The sequence below is a fragment of the Myotis nattereri genome, assembly GCF_964212035.1.
Source record: "Myotis nattereri genome assembly, chromosome: 13".
Taxonomy (NCBI): Eukaryota; Metazoa; Chordata; class Mammalia; order Chiroptera; family Vespertilionidae; genus Myotis; species Myotis nattereri.
In genome coordinates this window covers 16,523,524-16,537,827 of record NC_138088.1, presented here as the reverse complement: position 1 = coordinate 16,537,827, position 14,304 = coordinate 16,523,524, and the positions used below count along the sequence as shown (strand labels likewise).

The 14,304-nt window shown below is 38.2% G+C and overlaps 1 protein-coding gene across 2 annotated transcripts in view; it reads left to right on the top strand.

The window, feature by feature from the left end:
• Nucleotides 1-14,304, top strand: part of ADK (adenosine kinase) — a 474,216-nt gene that overhangs the window by 317,504 nt on the left and 142,408 nt on the right. For both annotated transcript variants that reach the window (XM_081105246.1, XM_081105247.1), the window contains exon 7: nt 3,408-3,578. In XM_081105246.1, the coding sequence (XP_080961372.1) occupies nt 3,408-3,578 (171 nt within the window). The remainder of the gene's footprint in view (nt 1-3,407; nt 3,579-14,304) is intronic.

The following is a 14,304-nucleotide window of genomic DNA, read 5'->3' as shown; positions in this document are numbered from 1 at the left end:
GGAATGCAGACTGATGCATCCACTGTGGAAAACAGTATGGAGTTTCCTCAAAAAAATTAAAAATGGAACTGCCATTTGATCTAGTGATCCCACTTCTAAGAATATATCCGAAGAAACCCGAAACACTCATCAGAAAGAATATATGCACCCCTATGTTCATAGCAGTGCAATTTACAGTAGCTAAGACTTGGAAATAGCCTAAGTGCCCATCAGCAGATGAATGGATAAAAAGCCATGGTACAGTTACACAGTGGAATACTACACGGCAATAAAAAAGGAGGAACTCTTACCATTTGCAACAGCATATATTGACCTGGAGAGTATTATGCTGAGAGAAATAAGCCAGTCAGAGAGAGAAATATCACATAATCTCACTCATATGTGGAATCTATTGAACCAAATAAACTGATGATCAGAAATAGACCCAGAGACATAGAAGCATGAACAGACTGTTGAACCTCAGAGGGAAGGCAGGGGAGCGTGGGTGGGAAGAGATCAACCAATGAACTTGTATGCATATATGCATAACCTGTGGACACAGAATGGGGTGGTGAGGGCCTGGGAGGAGGGGGATGGGAGCGGAGAGGTTAATAGGGGCAAAAGGAGGACTTATGTAATACTTTCAACAATAAAGATTTAAAAAATAAATACAAAAAAGAAAAACATCTTTTTTTTCTTTTTAAACTTTCCAAAGTTGGCATGAAAGAAGTGCTTAGTCCCTTAGTTGTAAATGAATATTTCAATAGCTTTGTTGGTAACTTTTAAAATAAGTTTCCTTCACATTTTCTAGGTTACTCTTCAGTTTATAAGCTGCTCTTCTCCCCTCTGGTTCCCTCACTTCCTCTGGTTTCGTGCTCTAACACATTGTTTGCAGGTAGTTTTTATCGCGCGCTACCAGGTGGCATGAGCCATTTTTGCAGTTGAATAGATTGATTACCATTATACCTGGAAGTACATACATAATTCACCATTGTATGTGCTAGATACCCAAATTTTGTCCTTTGGAATTCGTATATCTGCATGTTAGCATCCCTTTAGAGCAATAAAAAAGTATAAAAATAAACATATTTATACGTTACCCACATTCTACCCCTAGTCTATAAAAAACGTATTAATACGTGTCCCACGCTCTACTACCAGTCAACGTAAAACGTATAAATACGTTTCCCGCCTACAATGTGCTAATTATTCTCCCTCTCTTGCTTCTTCATTCTTTTTATCCACTAGTTCCTTTTCATTGAAGAGCAAAAATGCTCAAACTTTATTTTGTTTATTTTATAAAAACAACTCTCCCACCCCTTATCCCCACTAAATATATCTTCCTGCTCTTTTCTTCCCTATTGTCTGTTCAAACTAAGAGCATTATCTTCGCAGTCATTTCAATCCAACCAAGTTCCATCACATATAAACTATGACCTGAGGGTCATTTCTTAACTTTCTTATCTTGTCATCTTTGTTCATAAAAGGAGAATAGTAATAGTATCCACCTCGTGGGTTTGATGTAAGGAAAAAATGGTAATAACTGAGTTAATATACATAAAGCTTTTAGTATAGTATTTGGAACACAATAATTCAGTAAGTTTCAGGTGATTTTATATTATTCACCAATAAATCTCCCAAAATAATTTATAACCCTTACTCTTTACTTTCTCATTCCTTCTTTAACAAGTATCTCTTTGTACCTTCATAACATAAGTACATTCTCCTGTGGCTTTTACATCCAATCCCGTGGCTTTTGCTCAGTCCTTTCTCTACCCATTAATCGCATTGCATATCTTTAACTCTCTTCTAGAGGTTTCCCTTGTTCGATTTTTCTTTCATCACTTTTACTGTCCTCATTTGTCTCCTTTCCCCCCTTTATTGTCCTCTTGTTCTCTCCTTTAAAAAGCTATGGGGTCCCAGGTCCATATATGCTGTTGCAAATGGTTGCAAATTTTTTCTTCTATCCCCTAATTTTTGTTCTCCATTCTGTGGTTTGTCCTCTTCTTTTTCTCCATTCTCTTCCTTGGTAATTACAACCCTCTTTACTGTCACCTTCCAGAGCCTTTCTCCTGAGTCCAACTTTCTCATATATATTAGGGGGTCCCTTAACTCCACAAAGAGAGTATAAACACAACTAAACACTCTTTATTTCCATTTAAACCAGGTCTTATTCTGGACATTTTTATTTCTATTAATGGTAGAACCGTATTCAAAATCTCAGTCATCTTCTGACTTTTCCTTTGTCCCTTACATCTTAAACAATTGGAAGTGCAGAATGTTCCCAGGATGATTACCTTTTGCAGAACTAAATGTAGCTTTGATTGACTGTTGCTGAATTTTTGCTGTCCACATTAACATTTCTTTCAATTTTCTTACAAGTTTGTTATTCCATTCTTTCAAGGGAAACTTTATTATCCACGATCCTTTCCCATCCCACCTAACAGACTCCTAATCTGCCCCTCCAGGCCCCTTGTGTTGTTCACATGTCTGGCCTATCCAGCTTTACCATCTATTGTCCGTTATTTATTCCTCCACACACTTGTTCCCCATTCAAACCAATTTCCTATATAAGCATCCACGTCTTTGCTTATGCTTTCTTCATCTAAAATGCGTAGATATATTTTAAAGACTTTTACTAATGTGTCAGCTTTCCTGACATGAAATTTTAATTAAAATATTTTTAATTCAGATCTTCCTTTAAAAAATCAGTTTAGAGCCCTGACTGGTTTGGCTCAGTGGATAGAGTGTCGGCCTGCGGACTGGAAGGTCCCAGGTTCAATTCCGGTCAAGGGCATGTACTTTAGTTGCAGGCACATCCCCAGTAGGAGGTGTGCAGGAGGCAGCTGATCAATGTTTCTCTTTCATCGATGTTTCTAACTCTCTCTCTCCCTTCCTCTCTGTAAAAAATCAATAAAATATATTTAAAAATAAATAAATAAATAAATAATAAAAAATCAGTTTAGATATTAATAAGGTAACAAACTATGATCTTAATAAACTAATCTTTAAATAAATATCATGTTACGTTTACAAGAATATGAAGTGTCTCTAAGAAGTTTGAGGGATCTAATCTGCCTTCATTACTATTTCTCTGATTTAAATGTAATTATTGTCTTGAATGAGACCTTTCAAATATTTTTTCTTATGTAGATATCCAGAAATTCTTTAGTGTTGAGTATACAAATCTAATATGAAATAAGTAATGTTATACTCTGACGTAATGGCACATATCAAACATACAGTACTCATATAATAAACTTTTCTCCTGATCAAATGCTGCTGTTTTCTGCCTTGCATTTTTTACTATATTTTAAAGTGTGTATTATATGGGCTTTTTGTATTTCATGTAGGTTTCTTTTATTCTCACTGAGAGTGACTAGGGAGATTGCATTTCTAATTTTTCCTTCTTTTTTTTCTTTACCCAGGGCTTTTTTCTTACCGTTTCACCAGAGTCGGTGTTAAAAGTGGCTCAGCATGCTTCTGCGAACAACAGAATTTTCACTTTGAACCTGTCTGCACCATTTATTAGTCAGTTCTACAAGGAACCATTGATGAAAATTATGCCTTATGTTGACATACTTTTTGGAAATGAGACAGTGAGTTACTCTTTTTCCTTTTTTTAAGTGCCTGTGCTTTTTGGTTTCTGGTTTGTGTATAAGTTTAGAAATTATATAAATAAAAACCAAAACATTTACATACATATATTTGAGAATTATACAATAGAACTGCCTAATTTTGGAACATTAATTCAATATTTCCAGTATTTCCTTCAGTATATGTTAATTTCTTACATAGTAAAAAAACCTGTTTTTAAAGAGATAGGTTATTGAAGTTTATAATTTACATATAGTAAAATTCACTCTTTTTACCATACATTTCTGTGAGCTTTTGCAAATGCAATAAATCTGACATATAACCATGACCACAGTCAAGATAAAAACCACTGTCATCACTACCCCTTTTAGTCAACTCTTCTCCCCATCCTGAGCCCTTGACATAAACTAATTTGTTTTCTGAACAGTAAAATAATGTTTTCCTCTGAAATTTTCATGGATTAAGGTAAGAGACATCTAGTTTAAAATAAATGTTTTATGAAGTTAAGTAGCTCTTCAAAGTGTGAATCTAATTTAATAAATTATGAGTAAATGCTTATATGTTATACTTTGTATTAAATCTCTTTATTAATAGTATCATTTTTGCTAATATTTATATGTTATATTTGATGGTGATGAATGGAATTGTATTTGAACTTTTGCAGCCTTTTCTTTTTATCAAGAATATACTTTAATTCTAAATTAGTGGAAAATAGTTTTTTTTTCTCACTTAGATTTAGAGCTTTTGTCTAACCTGTATACTTTAATAATCCAGGAAATAGGGAAAAAAGAGAACTTTAGTGTATCTTCATTTGGCCTGGGCAGTATTACTGAAATTTCATGAATCTTGGGGTCTTTATATGTAAAGTAAACATGTTCTTAATTATACCGGAAGTCTATTCTAATTCTAATTCCATGGTTCTAACATAGTTTGGTTGTATTCACTGATTTTGTATCTAAATGAGATCACTGTGTTGTCTTCCTAGAATAACATCAAATTTAACCTGGAAATAATTATTAATGAAATCAACCTGGATGATTTCTAGTAAGAATATGGTATGAATATCTTTAAAAGCACTAACAAGTCAAAGGAAATGCTACATTCTTGATGATTTACAAACTAACTTAATGGCAAGAAGTAGTGGTAAAAGCCTTAAATTCCTATTTATCTCCTAGAAGTCTCATTTGACTAAAATATATCTTTTAGATTTTCCTTATTGCCAGTTTTATTTTCTGAAGGGTACAGGAAGTAACTAGGAAAAGCGCTACTCTAGCCATTTAAATAACATGAAAGAATTGGTCATCAATATGGCAGTCTGAGAATTTGGGGAGAACTTGATGCTTTGACTTCTTCTTCTTTTTTTTTTTTTTTTTTTTTTTTTGCTTTCAGAGAGGAAGGGAGAGGAAGAGCAAGATAGAAACATCAATGATGAGAGAGAATCATTAATTGGCTGCCTCCTACACACCCCCTACTGGGGATCAAGCTGGCAACCCCGGGCACGTGCCCTTGACTGGAATCGAACCTGGGACCCTTCGGTCCACAGGCCGACGCTCTATCCACTGAGCCAGACCAGCTCATTATAGTCAGAAAAGATCAGACTGGCAATACGTAAATAGATGCTCTAGACTAGAGTCTCTAGAGTCTAGACTTTAAGAAGATAAACTTATAAAAACCTTTTAAAAAGCTAAATATGATTCCAAAGAATCAGACTTCAGATGTAAAGACAACTTGAGTGGTTTGAAAACAATCAAAACTTCAACTCTGACTTTCTAATCTCAAATGACCCTAATTAGGGAGAAAATGGGAGGAATATTCAGAAAACATTACAGAGCATGCAGAAAACTTCAATAAGAGCTTCCATTCATTAAACACAGGGAAAAAAAAGAAAGAAAGAAAAGAAAAGATAGAAAGCATTTCTAAAACCAGGAAACAGTGCTAAAAGTTTTACAGAGATATACGAGAATAGAAAAGAATAGAAGCCCCAAAATGATTAGGTTTGCAGAAAATGCTGATGATATAAAAATGGTCTTTACTTAAAAAAAAAAAAAAAAGACTCCAAATGCACAGACAACAACAGAAAAAGTAATTGGACTTCATCAAAATTAAAATGTTTGTGCATCAGAGGACACTTCCTTTTTATGTTTATATATTTTTATTTATTTCAGAAGGGAAGGGAGAGAGAGAGAAAAAGAGAAAAACATCAATGGTGAGAGAGAATCATTCATCGGCTGTCTCCTGCACGCACCCGACTAGGGAGTGAGCCCACAACCCAGGCATTTGTCCTGACCGTGACCTCCTAGTTCATAGGTGATAATGCTGCACCACTGAGCCACACCAGCTGGGCAAAGGACACTTTTAAGAAAGTGAAAAAGACAATCCATGGAATGGAAGGGAAGATTTATAAATAATACATCTGATAAGGAATATCCAGAATATATGTCTTAACAACAAGAAAATAGTCAACCCAATTCCAAAATGATCAAAGAACTTAGTAAACATTTCTCCAAAGAAGATATCTAGCAAGCACATAAAAGATGCTCACCATCACTAATCATTAGAGATATGTATATGAAAGCCAAAATAAGATACCACTTGGCACCCAGGAGGATGACTAATACCAAAAATATGGAAAAACAAATGTTAACAGGATGTGTAGAAATTAGAACCCTTGTGCATTGATGGTGGGAATTGAAAGGCTGCAGGAAAACAATTTAGTGGTTCCTCAAAAAGTTAAACATAGATTTATTCCATTTGATCCAGCCAGTCCATTTCTACTTTATACCCCAAATACCTGAAAACTGGGGTTCAAATACTAATGTTTATGGCAGCATTATTCACAATAGTCAAAAGTTAGAAACAATCCAAATGTTGTTCCTCATTAGATGAATAAACAAAATTTGGTATATACAGTTGATTCTTGAGAAACATGGGTTTGAACTGTGCAGGTCCACTTATATACAGGGGTGGGTTTTTTTTCAATAAATATGAACAGTGCTGCAAATGTATTTTGTCTTATGATTTTCTTAATAGCATTTTCTTTTCTCTAGCTTCATTTATTGTAAGAATACAGTATATAAAACATTATATACAAAATATGTGTTAATCAACTGTTACTGTTATCAGTAAAGCTTCTGGTCAACAATAGGCTATTAGTAATTTAGTTAAGTTTTGGGGAAGTCAAAAGTTATACAAAGATTTTCAACTGCATGGGGGTTTGGTGCCCCTAACTCCCATGTTATTCAAGAGTCACTGTACATACAATGGAATATATTATCTAACCTTAAAAAGGAATGTAATTGTAATACGTGTTACAGCATGAACAAACCTTGAAAACATTAAGTGAAATAAGCCATAAACAAATAAACAACTATTGGATTTTCCTATGGCGAATCTACTTATAAGTGGTACCTAGAATAGTCAAATCCATACAGACAAACAGTAGAATAATAGTTTTAGGCACTGGGGTAAAGAGGACAATAAAAGTTCTGGAAATAGATAGTAGTGATGGTTGCACAACACTGTAAATGTACTTTATGTACTGAATTTAATACTTAAAATGGTAAAATTATATATATATATATATACATATATCACATTAAAAAAATGATTGATTCTACAAACCAGAAAAGTTAAAGTTTGACTGGAACTTGATAGATTATATTAGAACTCATTTTTCCCTACCCAGAAGAGAAAGTGGTAAAATTATAAGCTGCTACATGGCTACAAGTCATGTATGTTTAATTTTTTGGTGGGATTAGTATTCATATGCATTCATTTCAACAGATACATAGTGCTTATTTTGGCAAACCAATAAACAGTGGGTGTATAATATATTTGAGACAATCTGTCATAATATGAATTATAGAATAATAAATATTGGATATAGGGCAATTAGATATATTTGGTGTTTTGTTGAACCAGTTTCAGAAAGCCTGCTGATAAATAGATTTTTAGTAATAAGCCTCAAGGTTTACTCGGAGCTTTCATTCGGATAAAGCTGTATTTACAGATAGTGCAGATTCAGAGAATGCAAATAATGCACCACTTTAACAAATATCAGGTAGGTTCAATGTCAAAATGAGACTTAAAAATTTTAATAGACTGGAAATATCTGTAGAGTGATGAAACTTAATAAGGATAAATAAAAATGTTACTATATTTTATTATAAAAAGCAAGTGTAGTATTGTGAGCTTTATCCCTTTAACCTCATGAAGATTGGGAAAAGAACCACCTGAAAAGATTAGAGGGAATAATACTCAGAGTACACATAGGGCCTGTAACCATTCTTGTTTCACTAGCCAGAGTGGAAAACCTCAAAATTCATGGGGCCTCAAAGTACTTAGAAACTTACAGAGGCAAAATTAGTCTAGAGTAGAAGCTATGTAGTCCTGCCTAACAATATTATTTATATTATATTTTATATAAAGCCTAAGTGACCGGACAACCGGCTGGTAGCTATGACACGCACCAACCACCAGGGGGCAGATGCTCAACACAGGCACTGCCCCCTGGTGGTCAGTGTGCTCCCACAGCCAACCTCCTGTGGCCGGCCAACCTCCCACAGTACCTCCCACCGGCCAGCCGGCCCCTATCAGCCCCAATTGGGACTGGGCGAGATGGCCCCAATTGGCCCAATTGCCGGCCAGGCCAAGGGACCCCACCTGTGCACGAATTCGTGCACCAGGCCTCGAGTTCAAATATAATTGACAGCCCTTATGTAATGGACAAATTCCTTGAAAGACATAAAGTACCAAAGCACACTCACATAGAAATAGGGCTATTTGGATTATGTATCAAAGAAATTAAATTTTTAGTTAAAACCATTCCCACAAAGAAAACTTAAGGACCAGATTACTTCAATGTTGAATTCTACCACTTATTTAAGGAAGAAATAATACCAGTTCTATGAGAGTTATCCCAGAAAGTTGAAGAGGAAAAAACACTGCCCAAAACAAAGAATTAAAAGAGAACTACTGCCTTAGCAGGTGTTGATCAGTGGTTAGAACATCAGCCCATGGTTCCCAGGGTCAAGGGCACATACCTGTGTTGCAGGTTTAATTCTCAGACCCAGTAGGGACTGTTCAGGAGTCAACTAATCAATGTGTCTCTCTCCTCTCCCTCTCCCCCTCTCTACCTCTCTCCTTCTCTCCCTCTTCCTTTCTCTCTTCTCGCCTTCCTTCCACTCTGTAAAAATCAATGGAAAAAATATCCTTGGGTGAAGATTAACAGACACACACACACACACACACACACACAAAACTACTGACCCATATCCCTCATAAATATAGATGCAAAAATTCTTAAGATAGTTTTAGCAAATCAAACCCAACAATATATAAAAAGAATAATGCAGGGTTGGTTAAACATTTAAAAACCAATTATTATAATTCTCCTTAGTAAAACTAAAAAAGAAAAAATATGCTCAGCTTAATAGACACAGAAAAAAACATCTAACAAAATCCAATATCTATTCAGGGTGATAAAACCCTCAGAATACTAGGAATAGAAGAAAACTTGTTTAACCCTATAAAAAACATCCACAAAAATTGTACAGCTAACATTTTACTAAATGATGGAAGACTGAATAGTTTCCTCTAAGATCAGGAACAAAGCAAGGATGTTCACTTTCTTTACTTTTCTTCAGCATTGTACAGTGTGAATAAGGTATGAAAACATCCAGTTTAAGAAAGAAGTAAAAATTTATCAAACACCATGATACTCTGTAAAAAATCCTATGGAATCTACAAAAAGCTATTAGAACTAGAAGTGACTTTAGCAAGGTTGTGGGGTACAAGAAAAATATACAAAAACCAATTATTTTTCTATATATTAGCAACAAACACTCAGAAATTGAAATTTAAAAATACCATTTTTGATACCATCATAATAAATGACATACTTTGAAAGTAATGGATGCTTTCCTTATCTTGATTGTGGTATGGTTTCAGGACTTTATACATGTGTCATAACTTAATCTAATTAGCCTAGCCGGCATGGCTCAGTGGTTGAAAGTTGAGGTCACAGTTAGATTCCGTGTCAGGGCACATGCCCGGGTTGCAAGCTCCATCCCCAGTAGGGGGCATGCAGGAGGCAGCCAATCGATGATTCTCATCATTGATGTTTCTCTCTCTCTCTCTCCCTCTCCCTTCTTCTCTGAAATCAATAAAAAATATATATTTTTAAAAACTTATCTAATTATATACTTGTAATTTGGGCAGATTATTATATGTCAATTACATCACATAAAGCTATTTTTTAAAGTGTATGTACTGTGTGATTACATTTATATAGGCTTAAAAATAGGAAAAATTAATCTAGAGTAGTTCTAATAAAAACTTTCAAAGAACCAATGTTAGAATGAAGAAATACCAACTTCCTAAAGTCATAAAGGGTGTCCACAAAAACTGTTATGTAACCTGCACAGCAATTCTGTGGCTGGTTTTCTAAGGCATTTGTAAAGGGTCAGATTCACTCATAGAAAGTACTCAGTTTTTGTTAGGTGGCGTTAGTAGTTCTATAGGAGTGTTGAGTCCTCTCTTAATTAAGTTCCACTTAACTAACTTGCTTAGATAACATGCAGTCCCATTTGCTTGATAAATATAACAAGTGGGGCCAAGTGAGTGAAGGAAAACTCGTTGCTATTAGGTTATTCTCTGGTATACCACCTTACTTTCCTTCCTACAAAATTGTTTATCAAGAGTCAATTTATTTGTTCCTAAGCCTTTTTATGCAATCTGTCTTCCTTATGTAATTATTTAATTATTATGTAATCTGATAAAATGTGAGTGCAAATAGAATGAAAATTAGTTTAGAGAATTAAGTTTGGGAACAAAACTCAATAAATTCATATTGCTTTTTTTTAAGTTGCTCTTGAATTAGATGTGGGCATGAAAAGTATAAAAGATTAAAGGAAGAAAGAAAACTATAACTGTCTCCACTCATGGAGGGCTTCATGTCTTTAAGTTTTTATTCTGCTGAAACTGGAATTCATAAACTATGAATTATGAATTTAGTTCTACAAGAAAGACACAAACTAAAAGTCTTGAACTTGCTTTAAATATTAGCAAGTTTAAACATTAAACGTTTAGATGTTTTCCCTTAATTTAATCAGTTTGCTGGTTTATTAGCCTATACTGTTCCTTCAGTTTCCTTATACGTAAAGTGTGGGATTTGTGTAAAAATACCAGATGATCTTTCAAATTTTTTCTTATAGTTTAAAAATGATTAAAAACAAAAATTCATTTCCTCACATATTCCATTATTCAGTAACACTAACCGATTTTATTATAAATTAACAAAGTCCTTGTTCTGAAGTCTAAAATAATGTATGGCCTAACATATTAATTTTAGATATTTTTTTCATTGTGAGTGTTAGAGACTCAACTGTAGTGCCTTTCAAGCTAGATTTTTCCCATCTCTCACTCCCTCTATCTCTTTTCTCTGATTTGCCCAGAGTAAAGGATATTCTTCTCTGAAGAATATTGGAAAATATTTGGTGGGGCACATCCTAAGACAAAATAGAATATCACTCCACACGAATATCATTCTTGCATTAATGTAATAAAAACAAATTATTAAATTACGTGATTTACGTTTTTCTTTTTTTTCAATTCTGGTAAAAAAAAAAAATACATACCATAAAATTTACCACTCTTAAGTGTACAATTCAGTGGCATTAACTATACTTACAATAGTTTACAGCCATCACCATTATCCATTTCCAGAATCTTTTCATCATCCCAAACAGAAGCTCTGTATACATATCCTATCTAATAAAAGAGAAACATGGTAATTGGCATACAACCGCTACCCTTCCCATTGGCTAATCAGGGCAATATGCAAATTAACTGCCAGCCAAGATGGCGGCCGGCAGCCAGGCAGCTTGAAACTAATATGAGACTTGCTTGCTTCAGTGACGGAGGACTCCAACGTTCCCGGCCTGCCACTGCAGGCCTCTGAGCTGCAACTCTAGCAACTATGTAACAAATGTAGAAGCTAAACAAAACCTCAGAAACCTGCTTTAGTCCGGGCTTCAGTCAGCAGAATCGCAACATTGTAAGCAAAGGCCAGAAACCTACTTTCAGCAGCGGAGGCCTAAGAGCTGGAGCCAAGCCTCAAAGCTAAAGCTGACAGGGGGCAGCGCCCAAACCCCCTGATCGCCCTGCGGCTCTGTGTGTAACAGGGGGCGGGGCAACAACCTCCCTATCCACCCTGCTCTGTTCGTGACAGGGGAAGGCACCCCAACCCCCTGATCAGCCCTGCTCTGTGCCTGATAGGGGGGAGCTCCCCAATCCCCTGATCGCCCTGCGGCTCTGTGTGTGACAGGGTGCAATGCCCCAACCCCCCCACCCCCACGGGCCCTGCTCTGTGTGTGACGGGGTAGAGCCATAACCTCCCCATTGGCCATGCCCTGAGTGTGAGAGTGGCGGCACCCCAACCCCCTGATCGGCCCTGCTCTGTGGGTGATAGAGGGCGGCACCCCAACCCCCTGATGGGCCCTGCTCTGTGCGTGACAGGGGGCAGCGCCCCAACCCCCTGATTGGCCCTGCTCTGTGTGTGACAGGGTACAGAGCCCCAACCCCCCTGATGGGCTCTGCTCTGTGCATGACAGGGGGCAGCACCCCAACCCCCTGATTGGCCCTGCTCTGTGCGTGATAGGGGGTGGCGCCGCAACCTCCCCATCGACCCTGCCTTGAGTGTGACAGGGGGCGGTGCCCCAACCCCTCAATCGGCCCTACCCTAAGCGTGACTGAGGGTGGCATCACAATCTCCTGATCGCCCTGCTCTGTGTGTGACAGGGTACGGAGCCCCAACCCCCCTGATGGGCCCTGCTCTGAGCCCGACCAGGGGCTGCACCTAGGGATTGGGCCTGCCCTCTGCCACCTGGGAGCAGGCCTAAGCCAGCAGGTCGTTATCTCCCGAGGGGTCCCAGACTGCGAGAGGGCACAGGCCGGGCTGACGGACCCCCCTCCCCACCGAGTGCACAAATTTTTGTGCACCGGGCCTCTAGTATAATAATAAAAGCGTAATATGCTAATTAGACCCAACGTCCTTATGAAGCTGGAGCTGCGAGGGCTGAGGCAAGCCGCCATGGCTGTGAGGGCCAAGCCCCATGCACAAATTTCATGCATTGGGCCACTACTCATATATAATAAAAGGCTAATATGCAAATTGTCCCCTTGGGAGTTCGACCACTCTCTGACGTGCGCTGACCGCCAGGGGGCGGTGCGGGACGAAGGAAGGCCCCAGCTGTCAGCAGGCAGCCAGGGGAAGAAAGGCCCCAATCAGCCCTGATCACTAGCCAGGCCTAGGGACCCTACCCATGCACAAATTTCATGCACCAGGCCCCTAGTTCAACAATAATTTCCCATTCCCCACCCTCACAGTGTCCCTGATTACCACTAATTTATTGTCTGTCTCTATATATTTGCCTCTTGTGGTTACCTCATATAAGTAGTATCATACAATAGTTTTCTGTGTCTGGCTTATTTCACTTAACATAATGTTTTCAAGTCTCATCCATATTATAGCATATATCAGAATTTCACTGTTTATCCATTCATCTGTTGATAGATATTCAGTTTGTTTCCACCTTTTGGTTTTGTGAATAATGCTGCTTTGAACACTGATGTGCAAGTATTGTTTGAGTCCCTGCCTTAAAGACTTTAGGGTATATATTTACAAGTGGAATTGTTACCAGCATTGGAGTTCTTGGGTTCCCCAAGATAGAAATCGAGAAGTTTTGAGACAGATTTTATTAAAGTTAATGCTGGAGTATAAGGGAGACAGCACAGAGGAAAGGAAGATCCTCTGATCTGGCTTCAGGGCTGGCTCTGCCTGGCTGCTTTTATATGCTGGGGACAAAGCGAGCTTGCATGAAAAGGTGGGCTTGTGCAGAAAGGAAGGCTTGTGCAAAAAAAGTGAGCTTGTGAAGGGTTCAGGGAGTGGAATTTTCCATGTCAGGGTAGGGTTACTTCCTCCTTCTGTCCAGTTGCTTGGCAAATATTTTGCCTAAGCTATGGGGCAAAATGTTGGTGTTGCTTATTACCCCCACTCCAGTAAGGTCATATAGTGGCCAAACCTTGATTATCTCTGTGCATGTGGAACAGTGGTTTTGACATCTTCTGGCCACCTGGTCTTAACTTGGCTTCCTGACCACCTAGTATTTTTCCATTCTCAGGTTAAAGTTTCTGTACTATCTCAGAATCACTGGAACATCCTATCTAATAAAGAGGGAATATGCTAATTGACCATCATGCCCTCGCAAGATGGCGGTGCCCACAGCCACAAGATGGCGGCACCCAATCCCCTCAGCCCCGCCTCATCCAGCCTCAGTCCCCCAGTCCCCTCAGCCCTGCAGGGGAAGGCAATGGGGGGCGATTGGGCTGGCAGGGGAGGGGAGTTGGGGATGATCATGCAGGTAGGGAAGCAGCTAGGCGTCAATCAGGCTGGCAGGGGAGCGGTTAGTGGGTTATCAGGCTGGCAAGCAGAGTGGTTAGGGGCAATCAGGCAGGCAGGCAAGTGGTTAGGAGCCAGCAGTCCTGGATTGTGAGAGGGATGTCCGACTGCCAGTTTAGGCCCAATCCCCTGAGGGGTCCCAGATTGCAGAGGGTGCAGGCTGGACTGAGGGACACCCTCCCACCCCCGTACACAAATTTCGTGCACTGGGCCTCTAGTATGATAATCCTATATAATAAAAGGCTAATATGCAAATCAACCAAATGGTG